This window comes from Lytechinus variegatus, chromosome 14, assembly GCF_018143015.1.
Source record: "Lytechinus variegatus isolate NC3 chromosome 14, Lvar_3.0, whole genome shotgun sequence".
In the NCBI taxonomy this organism is placed as follows: domain Eukaryota; kingdom Metazoa; phylum Echinodermata; class Echinoidea; order Temnopleuroida; family Toxopneustidae; genus Lytechinus; species Lytechinus variegatus.
The window spans coordinates 13,675,693-13,691,107 of NC_054753.1; the positions used below are offsets into that span (position 1 = coordinate 13,675,693).

At 34.3% G+C, this 15,415-nt stretch overlaps 2 protein-coding genes across 3 annotated transcripts in view; one reads left to right on the forward strand and one right to left on the reverse strand.

The window, feature by feature from the left end:
• Positions 1-5,162: 5,162 nt before the first annotated feature.
• The window catches only part of LOC121428209 (ankyrin repeat domain-containing protein 49-like), a 58,670-nt gene continuing 48,417 nt past the window's right edge, over positions 5,163-15,415 (forward strand). For both annotated transcript variants that reach the window (XM_041624820.1, XM_041624819.1), the window contains exon 1: positions 5,163-5,255. The gene's annotated coding sequence lies outside the window, so the exon portion shown is untranslated. The remainder of the gene's footprint in view (positions 5,256-15,415) is intronic.
• LOC121428210 lies at positions 10,098-14,586 on the reverse strand. Its single transcript, XM_041624823.1, has 6 exons — positions 14,156-14,586; positions 13,540-13,633; positions 12,803-12,891; positions 11,372-11,479; positions 10,745-10,819; positions 10,098-10,246 (listed from the first exon to the last, which is right to left on the reverse strand). Exons 1-6 carry the CDS (start codon positions 14,231-14,233, stop codon positions 10,169-10,171), a joined length of 522 nt encoding a protein of 173 aa, XP_041480757.1. The 5' UTR covers positions 14,234-14,586; the 3' UTR covers positions 10,098-10,168.

Consider the following 15,415-nt stretch of genomic DNA (forward strand, 5'->3'; position numbering starts at 1 on the left):
CATGTAACCATGTTCTCATCTTGAACAGTAATACAGGTGAATTGGCTTAAAAAGTTGAATCCCTTGGGACCACTGGTTGATATAGAAGATATAAATAACACATTTTGAATATTCTGGTCTGAGTGGGGGCGTCATGGTCTATTGGTTACGACTCTCGTTTTTTCAATCAGAGGGACGTGGGTTTGAATCCCAGCCATGGTGTGTTTTCCTTCAGCAAGAAATTTACCCACATTGTGCTGCACTCAACCCAGGTGAGGTAAATGGGTACCCGGCAGGATTAATTCCTTGAATGCAATCAGCATTGAAAGGCAGCTCGAGCTAAAGCTAGGTTAATAATAATGATAACAATGGGTCTCAGAGTAGATTTTTTGAATTAAGGCAATTATTTGACTAATGGAAGGTCATTGTTGGAACTTCTTTGAGTTACTTGGGACGGTTAGGACTCAACCAATGTGTAAATCTTTTAAGAGTGGCTCTAATTGTGGTTGCCACAATAGATAATAAATTATTGTCATTTGTTTGTCACTAAATTACTAAAATGTATTGTACAATCTGCTAACAGTCAATAAGTCGAATGTTTTTTTTTATCTTTGTAATGCAATCATTTCTTTCATTATTTAAAGAACATTATGTTATGTGGATGATTCTACGATTAAAAAAAATAACACGCTGAACTATGATTAAATTAATTAAACTGAGTATTAAGCTCATTGATTTGTGCATGCATAATGTTTGTACAAGTAATCTTTTTGAAGTATGAAAAATCTCCTGAAGTGCCTCTCACATACAGTACTTGGCAAAAGTTTGTTGACCAAAGATGACCTTTGTCATGTCACTTGACACTCAGACAGGATTTTCAGTGTTATACCATTACCCTTAATATGTCGAAGTTTCATGAACTGGATCCATAAAATTTCAGTTATGACGATATTTCTAAAACTTAAAGGAAAAGGAAACATTTGAAATAAGAGAGCCTGTGTTATAACAGGGAAATCAAAGAAACAGATCAACAATAGTTTGAGAAAAATTGAATAAATAATAAGAAAGATATGAGCATTTGAAGTTTAGATCATTATTATAATGTAGATCCTCAAGTTGGCAATGCGACAAAGATGTGTGATGTCACAACTTTCCCATTACTTTTCTTTATATTTCAATCAAAATGCCTCTTTTATCACATCTATCAGTATATCGTGTATTCTTTCTATAGGAGGGCATATAATACTGATTTGTAGAGAATACATTATGGATAAAGAGTTTGTATCACCATAATTATGAGCAAACAAGGACATTTTAGGGGTATTTTATAGTCCCCCACAGGGAAAGTTGTTCACACGTGACATCACCCATCTTTGTCACATTGCCAATGGGAGGATCTGAATAGCATTAGTGATTACAAAATTCAAATGCTCATAACTTTCTCATATTTTTGTCTGATTTTTCTCAAACTTTCTTTGATTTTCTCTTTTAACACAAGCCCACTTGTTCCAAAGGTTTCATTCCTTTTTAAGCTTGGTTAAGATTTTGATGTTGATTCCCCCAACATGGTCTAAGTTCATTGACCCTAAATGGCCTTTGACCTTGGTCATGCGATAACTACAGCAAGATGTTTAATAATACTTGCTTATATCCAAGTTTCATCAACTGGGTCAATATACTTCCTAAGTTATGATGACATTTCAAAAACTTAATCTTCATTAAGATTCCAATGTTGACGACGCCGCCGCCGCCGCCGCCGTCGGAAAAGCGGCGCCTATAGTCTCGCTCTGCTATGCAGCTGAGACAAAAATCACAATAGTTACAAAGCATTTACAAGATTAAAACATGAAACCGTGGAACATAATGAGAAGTAAAAAAGGGCAGATCAGATCGAATAAACAAAATAAAAGGATGATACCCCCGGGATACCCCGAGACGGGAGAGAGACCAACTTTTTAGAAGAGGTGGGGGGGGGGGGGAACGGGAACAACAACAAACACAACCAGACCACATGGGCATAAGAAAATAAGAGTAGGAGGGTATAGACAGCCACTCTATCTCTTCCTCTCTCTCTTTGTCACCGCCCCCTTTCTTCTCTTGCATGATGGGAGAGATTCCTAAAGACTAATACCTCGGTCACATTTGCTGTACGGCGGCCGTATAGCGAGTCGAAAACAGCCGTTTTAACATTTTTTTTTGGAAATAGCTACATATAGAGGTGGTTTGAATAAAAATGAATAAAACGGCCGTTTTCGACGCGTCTTACAGCCGCCGTATAAACCATCAGCTTCTGAGAGGTCAGACCTTTAAATATTTATAATCTAATAGACTTTTTAAAAGAAAGGGTGTTGGCCCAGAGCAGATTTTCGTCAATAGTATCGAATAATAATAAAAATAATAATAGATAAAAACAAAACAAGAGCTGATTTTTATTTTTAAATAGGCGTAAACCTGAACGTAAGTGAGTGATGACATCACTCACTATTTCTTTTGTATTTTATTATATGAAATACAAAATATTCTTATTTTCTCCCCATTGTCCTGTGAAACAAAGTTTTATTTCTCCCTGAACATGTGGAATTGCCATTGTTTAACATTTTATGGTTCAGTCAAGTTTGTACTTATTGTCAAATCTGTAAAAATTGAAATATTGTATAATTCAAACAATAAAAAACAAAAGAAATAGTGAGTGAGCGACATCATCGACTCTCTCATTTGCATGTAACTGACTCGCGTACCGGCTCGCGTACAGATATCTATTTTGTGAAAAATAAGTGGAACTTTAGAATGTCACAACTTTCTTATTTTACATCCTATTTTGATGAAATTTTCAGTATTATATGCTTGTCTGATTTTTCTCTAATGATTCAAATCAATAATTTTCTGAGGTGGACTTGAACTTTAATTATGAACAGGATGCTTATCCACAGGCCTATGCAATCAATACAAGCTCGACGCGCGAGCTGATCATGTGATGACCTGAAAATGTGATATTTCAAGGACTGTTTATACTTCGTAAGACATCATGAAGAGGAATCAAATAATGAGAGCGCGAAATGCGAACTGAAAAGTTCTTTTATTCAGACCAAAATATACTATGTAAATTAAGTACATTAATCTCTAATCATACTTGCCAAAGCACGAGCGATTTTTTGGGTTAAATTTTCATATTTAGAATGCTGTCTTTTTTATTCTTCGATTCCTCGATCCGCCCTGGTGCTATTTCACTAAATTCACTTAAAGGGGAAGTTCACCCTGACAAAAGAAAGTTTATTGTAAAAATAGCAGAAAAAATTATAAAAAATATTGCCGAAGGTTTGAGAAAAATTCATCAAATAATTCAAAGTTATTAGAATTTCAATTATTTGATTTGTGACGTCATATGCGAGCAGCATTCCTACATAGCGAATGGTAAAAAATCAATGAAATGTCATTTTCTCAGAAAATTGAAAATGGTTTTCACTGTAACTTTTGTATATCAATAGACAAATCATTTCACACCCGATCATGAAAAGAAGACAAAATTAAGTCATCAGGAACCATACAAAATTTGAAATTCATACATTTTATATTATATAACACATATGGGGCAGCTGCTCGTTTATGACGTCACAAATTCAAAATTTTGAACTCTAATAACTTTCTTACTCTTTAACGGATTTTCCTCAAACATTCACCAATCTTTTTTACTATTTTTTCTGCTATTTTTACAACAAAGATTTCTTCAGGGTGAACTTCCCCTTTAATTCTTCCCCTCTTAATATTTTTTTTCATCTCTCCTTTCTCCCCCTTCTTTGTGTCCCACGATCTGGACTTCCGTTGTAATCATGGATATGGCCTCTATCAGTCTGCTGGCACAGATCCTGATTAAAAATTTGATCAGCAGGTGTGTCTCCACGCCCCTTTAACTCGAGTGAAGGGTTTGCACAGCTACAACCACTGATCTCTCCCCTTAGGGGAGAGATCAGTGGCTACAACAGACTAGGCCTGCGCCTACGTATATGGCAAGCCGTTTGTACCATAAAGGCGATAAACCGAGTTTATCGCCGATAAACTCAGTTTTTCGGTGATAAACTCAGTTTATCAAGTGATAAACTGAGTTTATCGCGAGAAACTCTGTTTATCGTCGAAAAACTTAGTTTATCGCCGATAAACAGAGTTTTTCTTGATAAACTAAGTTTATCGAGTGATAAACAGAGTTTATCGAGATAAACTCTGTTTATATCGGCGAAAAACTAAGTTTATCGCCCACTACATGACCGATAAACAGAGTTTTTCGCGATAAACTAAGTTTTTCACTTGATAAACAGAGTTATTTGATAAACCAAGTTTTTCAATTTTGAAAAACCTAGTTTATCGAATCGAAAAACTTAGTTTATCAAAATCGAAAAACCTAGTTTATCGAAATTGAAAAACCTAGTTTATCACATGAAAAACCTAGTTTATCGCCTTTATGGGACAAATGGCGTTCTTCGATAAACTCAGTTTATCACTTGAAAAACCTAGTTTATCGCCTTTATGGGACAAATGGCGTTCTTCGATAAACTCAGTGTATCAGATTCGAAAAACTTAGTTTATCAGATTTGAAAAACTTAGTTTATCGGCGATAAACTAGGTTTTTCAAGTGATAAACTAAGTTTTTCGATTTGAAAAACTAGGTTTTTCGATTCGATAAACTGAGTTTTTCAATTTCGATAAACTAAGTTTTTCAATTCGAAAAACTTAGTTTATCGAACTTAGTTTATCGAAATCGAAAAACCTAGTTTATCGAGCGAAAAACTAAGTTTATCGGCGATAAACTAAGTTTATCGAGTGATAAACATAGTTTATCGAAATAACTCGGTTTATCGCTGAAAAACTCGGTTTATCGCCGATAAACAGAGTTTATCTCGATAAACTCAGTTTATATCACTTGATAAACTTAGTTTATCGAGAAAAACTCTGTTATAAATTTATCGGCGATAAACTTAGTTTTTTGCCGATAAACAGAGTTTCTCGTGATAAACTCAGTTTATCACTTGATAAACTGAGTTTATCGCCGAAGAACTGAGTTTATCGGTGAAAAACTTAGTTTTTCGCTCGATAAACTCTGTTTATCGACCGAAAAACCGAGTTTATCGGCGATAAACTCTGTTTATCGCCTTTATGGTACAAACGGCTTGCCATATACGTAGCTAGCGATCGGGATTTTCACGCATGCGCCTTGCTCAACAAAATGTCAGCGCCCATGATCAACTCTTTGCAGAAATTATCGTGTGAATAAACGGCATTTGCGGGTAAGATAATGCACCTTTTCATTTCATGTATGTGTGTTTGAGAATGTCATAGCACAAAATTTTGTATATATATCATTAACCTAGTCTTAGAACTATTCCAGTACGTTTAAACTATGATTACATTTCTCAATAAATTTCTATCCCAGTCCCATGTGTATATAATTGTGTGGTATATCTATTACAGTATAGTGCAGTGCACTTTTCAGCCAAAAATAATTTCGTAGTAATCGTACATTGTAACTTCTCATCCAAATGGCAAATGACCAAATGAACAAATATATAAATCGTTATCATGCGATGCCCAAACGCCATGAAATTCGCTCGATAAAGTGAATACATAATTTATGCATACCGTATTTTAAACTAAGTTTCTACTTTTTTTGCTCTTATTTCCTGTTGAACTTGAACTGTGAAGATGAAGTTGAACTGAAGTTTAAATTAAACTTAACTGTCTGGTGTTGACTCTCATCAATATTATAAGGCCTATTTTAAATGCCAAAGAAATTAAGTAAAGGTCTAATGTCAACAGATAAACATAAGGGGCATAGCTCTAATGTCAGGTTGATGAATGGAAATGCATTTAGCAATCAAACAATCCTGTTTTTAATAAATTAACAAGCATTGTTGGCTCATAGCAATGAGGGCAAGATTTAAACTCATACCATTACTAGTCAGTATACAGCCGAGTAGTAGTTGACCCGACACTTAATTTAATGTTGGATCTAGACCACGAGCAATTGATAATGGTTTTTGGGCTCTCGCTTAAAAAAGAAAAAGTCAGATCACACATAAAGTGGGCAGTCTAGCTTGCATTTTTTCATTGTGAAATTGAAATTGGATAAGAAGATATTTGAAAAACATTAGAAATTGTTTATTCTAGCCATTTACAGTGTAGGTGGAAACTTTTGTTGAAATCATTTATCCCATGTTTGTTCAAGTCTTAGTCTTTAGAAAATATGAAACAAGTGTGTGACTGAGTTGTGGCTGAAAAATGAGTATGTAACAATGCTCGCATAAAGTCTTTCAGATCCTTGAAAGGCAGAGCCTCTAAGTTATATTTGTTGTAGGTGCTGTGATTTTTGCATAAATTGTGTTGTGGACATGCTGGACCTTGCCACATTTTATTATTAAATTTACATAACGACTTTCATTCAATTGGTTTTTCTTTATTTGACTGAAACAAAATGTAAATTGAAAAAAATAATTATTGAGGGAGACAGAAGTGAAAGTCTTTCCACACCTCACAATTTTAGAACTATGATGATGATGTAATTGTGATGGAGACATCAGCATTTAAAGGTGAAAAATATTATTGTGAGCATTCAATTCCCTTTCCTGTTACGGAGGATGAATATGAATGAATATTAGGGTCAACTGAAGAGTCAACTGAAAAGAGTTGCCTTCAACTTAAGAAAAAAAAAACCCTGCTCAACTCATCTTATTTAGACTGAACATTTGCATAGATTTAGGTAGGGACTACAGGGTCCCAAACATAGAGTTTCTGCAAGCATTGAAATATGACCTGCACTACCTTCTTGAGTTCCTCCAGTCTGGAGAACTGTACAAAGAATAGCGTACAGGTTACCTGTCAATTTTATTATCATAATTACACTCGAGAGCCAGAATTAATTGTTCCTCTCAGAAGGAATAAAAAAAATCACAGGATAGGAGGAGCCATTTCCCCTCGGTTGCTTTGCTCCCTTACATGGTGATTTCAGGAAATTTGGAATATGGTTTGCACATAAAATGACAGACTTTTATTTCACTTCACATAAACAGAATTCCAGCTTTAACAATACTAATTGGTTTTCTTGGAGGTTCACACCTTAAATTGCAATATTATTTAGGAAATCGGGGAAAGGACACTTTTCTCTTTCGCACATTTCTATATTTCCACAAGAATGAGAAAAAAAAACACAGCAAATATCCATTGCTAATGAGAGGGGCATCAAGGCCAATCAACAGGGCTCCTAAATCAAAGCCATGACTTTATAGTGGCCTTCCATTAATTTTACCTGTGGAGGTTGGCATCTTTGGGGTTGCATACTTTAGGCCTATCTCACACCAGTAGCATACGCAGGATTTTTGAAAAGGGAGGGGGGAGTTCCAAGTTGAATGAAATGTTGACAACCCCCCCAAAAAAGGTCTTCATTCACCAATTTTAGGTCGTTTCCTACCCCCCCCAAAAAATGTACAATCTAAAAAGAAAGGTCTTAACCACAAATTTTATGTTGTTTCGTACCTCAACAAAATTTGACAAGCAAAAAAATATTAAGGTCTTCAGGATTTCAAGGGGGGGGGGGTTGAATTTTTTTGGGGGTTTGGGTATCAGAAAAATTTAAGGGGAGGGGGGTTGAACACCTGTAACCACTATTACCCCCTGCATACGCTACTGTCTCAAACTGACAGGACCCACATTTACTCTATCTAATACTATCACTCTTCACTAGTTTCTTTCATGTTTTTTTTTCACCCCCTCTCCTTGAGCTGCCCTCTTTGGACTTACATGTAATAGCTCTTCTTGAAATATAGTGTACACATGGTTACCACTCTTTCTCTTGCACAGAAAACAAAACTCACAGTTTTTGGTTCTTGTATTTTATTCTAAAATTCATATTTGAAATGAAAGACATCAATGTTTCACATATTTCTTACTAGGCAAATATTTTATCTTAAAAAAATACGAAATGAAAGATGACACTTATGTTAAAAAACCACTGTGGCAGCTTACCAGGATTCACAATTAAAATACAAGACTACCCCTTAGAAAATTGTCTTTAACTGGACTTTTATGAATTTTCAGGAGTTTTATGGTTGTTTGGCAGGTGGATTTGTTTCATTTTAAATTGCCCGTTATTCACTGAGATATGAAATGAAACAAAAATATTTGTGGTTCTGTATTCTGAACTTCAAGTACAGTACATGTACATGTAAATCATTAATCATCACGTTTGACATTAGATCATTACAGATTGCCTGGAAATGATAGAGACAATACTATAGTTTGTTTTCTTCATCATGAAATCATGGTGAAATAGCCCTACCACAAGAAGGACACAGTGTAAAGACAATTTTGACAATATTGACTTCCCCTTGCTTTGGCCTAGGCTTAAATCATGGCTAAGATTAACTAAGAGGTAAGTCTATTGTCCACAGCTTATTAGACAGCAATAATAATGTATAAAAATAAACAAATGAAACATAAGAATGAAACACTATCTTTTGTTCAAACTTAAGAAGGAACCTTTAAATATATCTACCCCATCACCAGAGTGAACGAATGAAATGAAATGAAACAATTTTTGTGAATAATTTCAATTTACCCGATTTATTTAAAGACGCTCTTGATAAACAATATGTGGATGCTATGTTATACATGTATAAGGAAATGTATACCCTTTACAAAAATTAAATGGAATGCACTTTGATCTTCCAGAACCAGAACACTGGACTTGACCTCTTTTTGATGACTACATGTATGTTCAGACATTTTATAGATTTATAAATTTCCAATTGATTTGGTTCTCAATTTTCTTACTAGATTTCAGCCGTCAAATGAGTAAAATAAATGTTAAGCTATGATAAAAAATGAATGAAAAATGATTATAACAGTTCTCTAAAGTATAATAAATGTGTAGTGAGATAAATATGAAGATATACAAAGATAAAAAGGAAGGATGATATTTCATGAGTTGTTTCGATAAAGCAAAAAGAGTCAGTATTTTCTTTCTTAAATTACAAGATAGAGAGAGAATTAAAATGAGAAATGATAGATAGCAGCAAAAGCTTATATAAATTTACATTTTCGTCACATTATATCATGGTGTACAAATCCATTGTTTTGTAATATATTTACAGATTTCACAGACCATTGTGTACATTTTGTGGAAGTTCATTAAATTGATTATAATGTTTCCAGGGAATATTTACCCCTAATTACTGTGATAGACTTCCAAAACAGATTTATTTTAATCTGTGTGTAGGCCAATAAATTGCATTTTTTTTTATTCAGTTAAATATGAACCTTAACATTCTGAAACATATTTCATACAGTAGTACAGACAAATACACATGTATGCCAAACCCAAGACTTAAAACAATGAGATATTTAGTTCTTACACATTGGTAAGTGAATTGAATTTTGTTCTCTTAAATTCATGTATATTTAAGGACGATTTATGATAATCTTTTCGTCAAAGAAGTAAACAATATACATTTAATTAGTTTAAAAAGTAGCAATCAGTAAAGTGAGATTTGTACCCTTCCAACTTGCACTTCTCAAAAGCAAAAGTAGAAACTGAGAGGAGCAAACAGCATAATTGGCTTGATAAATGCAAGTTGGCAAGCATTCACCATTGTCTTTATTCAGCGCCTTTTTTAGATTTTGTAGTCTGGAGAGAATACAATGTGTCCACATTATGAAACACACATTTTACACTGTGAACACACTGTTCTTTTCACTTGGTACTTATTTTACGAAACATAATGGCCCGTATTCTGAAGTCAGGTTCTTAGACCACAGTCTTAATCTGTGCTAAAATTATGGGGGGGGGGGGAAGTAAAAATTCAAAAATTTTGTTTATATTGTATATCTCTTATGTTTACTAGTTCGTTTCCTGTTGCTTTCATAGTGAATAAAATATAATTCAAAATCTTCAGTTATCATTCCCAGACAATTAAGAACAGTTTGAGACTCAAATGAGTTAATAAATTGGATGTGCAATGTAAAGGATTTGTGCCCCAATTGGCTCTCCATTTAAACCTGAGTTCAGAATATGTGCCAATTACTTTGAATTAATTCAATGTGACCAGTAAAATTTGTCTTTTAATTTTGACCTTCAATAAGCTTTACGTTTAACAAACAATGAGCACTTCATCCTATTCCCAGGTCTAGTCAAAGCTTCTTGACTGATTTAGAAGGTTGAGCTCTTTTGTTGGTTTCCTGAGCTGTTCTCTTGGTATAGGGCCCATGATGCGAAGATCAGATGAAGCTGTGTAAAGAGAATGGGAAATGATATTTGTTGTATATCATTTAGAAAAGAATGAATGCAAGATGAAGAGTTGTAGAAACTTGAAGTTGCTTAGCAAATTTAAACGCACCATTAGAGACTTCTGCATGAGAGTCATGTTTTTCAGATGATACCATCGGTAAAGTGTTTGTTTATGAAGGAACAGATGTGAAAGAGTAATCTTATTTTTTGCCCACTCCATTTTAATGCAATTAAACGCCATGGCATTCACAATATATAGCCTGTAGCCTTCCCCTATTGATTAATTTGAAGATTTGGTTTTCAAATTCAAGTTAAATTTGCAGCATAAACTCAACAGAAAGACTCATCCTTGATAAGCTTGATGAGTGATTTTCACCAACTAATTTACCAATCAGATATACTGTATTGATTCGTACACTGTAGTAGTGCATTACATTTGTCAGTGAAAATCACAGACAATACTTTTCATTAAAAGCTGAAGCTCCCTAGAAGACTTACCATGTAGATGAACCGGAAGCAAAACCAGATAATCTCTGCCAGGATGAGGGGTTCATCCTCAAGTCCACCCGACGTCTAAAAAGAAAAAAAAATGAAATTAGGTTCATATTCGTCAAAATAGAAAAAAATACATGTAGGCTTTTCTCAAATATTCAATGGATTTGCCAAAACGGGTATGTAAAATTTTCATACCTTGAAGAATAAAAAAAAGAGCACTGCGAAAATATATATTTTTTTTAAATTGTTAAGACTTTATGAATCGCATTTTCTGTCAGTTAAATACCATGCACCTAATATATGTTTGAAAGTGATATTCTAGCTGATATCTCAATTGAAATTGAATATAACATCAAATTTTTCATTGAAAGAAGTTGAATAGAATAGTTGAGATCCAATCCCTTTATCTTCGCGATTAATTTGTTTAGAACTAAAGGAATGATTAATATATCAATGGAACATTAAATTTTATTATTTTAGGCGAAACAATTTTTTTTTCGACAGCCTAACACCGTCTAACGAAAGTTAAACAGTTTTAGATTGCGACGCAACCTTTGTGACGCGGTTATTCGCTAAAAAATATTGTTATGAGCTTGCGCAGGAAAGCTAAGTAACGGGATATCAACATACCACGTAGGTGCTGTTGAATGTTGCAGCGAAGAAAACAATGGCTCCGAGCTCCAGAATAGATCCAAACGATGTCATAACCGAAAAGAATGCAACTGGAATCGAATAGTACTGTAATATGGCAAGAAAAAAAAATCTTAGATTCATGGATTAAAGTCAATGTGAGTTAATTCAATTGATATACTGATTGTAGCACCCATAGATTTGCTAAGCACTTAGCGACCTATGATGTTTCATATGTCTTTGAAAATGATAAGAATTAGGTGGATGTTGGTGGTGGTGATGATGATAGTGATAATTATGAAAATTAATGATAATAATAATGACAGTAATACTGACGGTAATGGTAGTGAGTGAAAAAAAAATCAACAACAATATTTATTGCAGTAAAATCTCTGCATTTGTTTAGTTTTCACAAAAATATCAAAGGTTTTGTAATGAGGGTACCGTTTTGAATTATGCTATCAGACATTGTCTCTGTGTGTCACGTGTCTATGTTCTTGGGCCACCTTTACACACTGTTTACCCGCTGGGTGCTCGCAGGCAAGGTTTTATAGCGAACATAAATTATTTGTCACCTCTTTAGATAATAATTTCCATTTTGTCTAAAAAAGTTCTGGGAACGTTTCATCAACATTTTTGTCCGACAAGTTGTCAGATCTGACATCTTTTCTTAATTTTGGTTGGCTGAGAGGCGCTGTTGCTATGGTAACTGTCGGATAAATCGTCTGACAAGTCCTTTCATGAAACGCTCCCCATGCGCATGGAATAGAAATGGCAAACACTTCATTTCCACAGAAGTACATTTGTACTGTTTAGAAAGTTAAAGGGGAATGAAACCTTTGGAACAAATAAGCTTGTGTAGAAACAGAAAAATCAAAGAATAAGAATAAAGAAAGTTTGAGAAAAATCGGACAAATAATGAGAAAGTTATGAGCATTTGAATATTACAATCACTAATGCTATGGAGATCCTCCCACTGGCAATGCGACAAGGATGTGTGATGTCACTGATGAACAACTTTCCCTTTGGTGGACTATAAAATACCCTCAAAATGTCTCTTTTTGCTTTTTCTTATGATGATACAAACTCTTTATCCATGATGTATTCTTAAAAAATATGTATTACATGCCCTCATGTAGAAAGAAAACATGATCTATGGATAGATGTGATAAAAGAGGCAATTCAAGTGAAATATATACTAAAGTAATGGGGAGAGTTGTTCGTGAGTGACATCACACATCTTTGTCGCATTGCCAATTTGCTATCTCCATAGCATTAGTGATCGCAATATTCAAATGCTCATAACTTTCTCATTATTTGTCCGATTTTTCTCAAACTTTTGTTGATCTGTTTCTTTGATTTTTCTGTTTTCACACAAGCTATCTTGTTCCAATGGTTTCATTCTCCTTTAATTTAAAGTTTTAAACTCACCCAGTAGGCCCCCGCGAAGAGGATCAGGGTGAGAAGAGGGAAGATAATTCCAGTTATGGCAATCAGGAAGTAATGTAGAACCAAGACCGCTAGAAAGAGAATGAGAAATAAAAATGATGTGATGATGAACATGCTCAAAATGTGCACTATTCAAGGATTGAATTACATTGTAAAACCAGATTCACTTTCTTTTATCAAACTTGTGTACATTTTAGTACAGCTTTTTATGAAACAAATGTTCAAAACTTCGGCCAACAAGGCTGGGAAAATGTGACCAACCCTTGAAACTTCAAACCCACCAAAAACAAAATACCAACCAGAAAAATAAAAAGGAATATAATACAACCTCAATGTAATAATAATAATGATGATGATGATAACAACAACACGTCGATTCCTTGTTAATTTCGGCCTATGCTAGGACCTACAGTAAGTCATAAGTTGGACGTGCCGAAACATACATGTAGCATGGGATTGAAATCATTGAAAGTACATTCTATATTTTTTTTCCAGTTACATGTAAGTTGTCATGTCATTTTTGATTGGGCAATATACAGTATGGGGGGGGGGTTGGTTATTCAGAAAATATCTCAAATCTGTCGGAAAAATCATACAAATCTTTATATAGGTAGTAGTATCATCAAGAGTGTACACTCTCCCCTTAGTTTTAATTAAGAACTATTTTTAAAGTAAAGCTATGATTTTGCTATAAGAGAAAGAAAACATTGAATATTTACCTGTGAAATAGCTCTGGTTTGTGAACTCATTGGATCGTGTGTACATATCGAGCAGAACCCAGACATAGTAAGCTGCACTGGCAGCAGAAATAATCTACATTTTGATGATAAAATGAGATGGACAAAAAATATTATATGTTTTAAAATTGAAATCCTTGACAATTATTATGATGACAATTAATTTATTATAATCAGTCTTTATTGATTTGTCTTCTCCATTCTGTAGGCCAACAAAAAGTAAAAACAGATTTATTAGAAGTCACCACAAGAACATTTTTTCATGAATTACAACTTGTAATACAAACTTTTGTGCTGATACATTATTTCCATTACCAAACAAATCATAAAACAAAATAACAACCTTTAATAATAATCATGTTCTGAAGTAGAGAACTTTATTACAACCGGCGACCTGCGAGCAAGATAAAGCCTGCCATAATTTCTATCAGTTTTGGGGGCTCGAGAGGGTGTAAATGGGTTACACCCAAAATAACAATATACCCCAAGCCCAATCAATTAAAACGCAGACCCCATACATGAATCTTGCTATTGCGTATCATATCAAATAACTCAAAACCAACGTTTGCAAAATTTTCTCGCCATGTTAGAAACTTACCAGAGTAATGATGGCGCCCAGCATCCCACCTTTACGATGGGATAGGCAACAGTAGCAGTGATACGGAGTAAGCGCCATTTTTCTTGCAAAAAGACGCCACGAAATACCCTCTTAATTTCTCCTCGAAATGGTTTCCCGAAAGCTACAAAACACGTACAGAACCACCGCGCTCGTTACATTTGGGTGTCAACTTTTTACCTCTGTACGTGTTCTGTAAATTATATGCGCCTCTCCGCCCTGTATGCCTGTGTGATTGGGAGGTATGCGAACTTGATTCAGTGGCTGAAAAGTTTTGATGAGGTCATCGTCATATTCTATTGTGATTCGCCCAAAGATGAATATGCTTTATGGAAATGAAAAATGAACACACACAATACGCGACTCCACCTAGCCTGAAACGCGTAAGTGTATACACACTGTAGTATATCCAAAGCCGAGTGTGCGTTGAATACACAACTTTTTTCTATTGATTTCTTGTGTACCGACTTGTGCCAAGAATGGCCCCTTTGATAAAAAAGATCCTTTTTGTTAAAATGCTTTGAACCATGTCTTCAGAAATGCAGTGCTAGTATAATGATCACAGGAGAATATTCAAAAGTGCACTTTGATCGTGGCATTCACTGAAGTTATAGAATTATTTATCGGAAATAAACCCGTGTTCAAACCCTACACCAGTGTGAAATACCGCCTGTAACTAAATATTTTTTATTCATTAGAAAGAAAAAGGGGAAGTCCACCTCAATATTCAGTTGGAAATAAAAAGAAAAAAGTCAAACAGGCGAAAACTCTAAAAAATTTCATCAAAATCGGATGTAAAATAAGAAAGCAGCTGTAAAATATCAAAGTTTCGCTTAATCTCACAAAGCAGTTATTTGCGTATCCCATTCGCTATCCAAATTAGGAAACCAAATACGTCACCACTCACTATTAATTTTGTATTTTATTTGGGAGATAAAATGTGAAATATTCCATGAAATTCTGGAACTCGCCAGTGTAACATATTGGGATTTAATGAAGAGCTAAATAAATTCTAATAAACACAAAATCATAAATATGACTGCACTGCAAAAAAATAACTGTCAGTTATCAATTTAAGTACATTCCATATTACTTTGTTTGGAATTGAAAACATTTGGATTGATTGAGCGAGTTCTCATTCACTTGATGAAGTTATATCACTCTTTGCTCTGGTGAAATCCAATTATGAAAAGTACTGAAGATATGTTCTTAATTCTGATAAAAAATGTCAATGAGAAAGAA

Excerpts from the sequence above, each read along its gene's own strand:
- LOC121428210 (XM_041624823.1), bottom strand. The coding sequence starts at position 14,233 with ATGGCGCTTACTCCGTATCACTGCTACTGTTGCCTATCCCATCGTAAA. Across the intron at positions 12,892-13,539 it reads AAACCAGAGCTATTTCACAG|CGGTCTTGGTTCTACATTAC; the intron begins GTAAATATTCAA and ends TTCTCTTTCTAG. Across the intron at positions 10,247-10,744 it reads GCTTCCGGTTCATCTACATG|CTTCATCTGATCTTCGCATC; the intron begins GTAAGTCTTCTA and ends CTCTTTACACAG.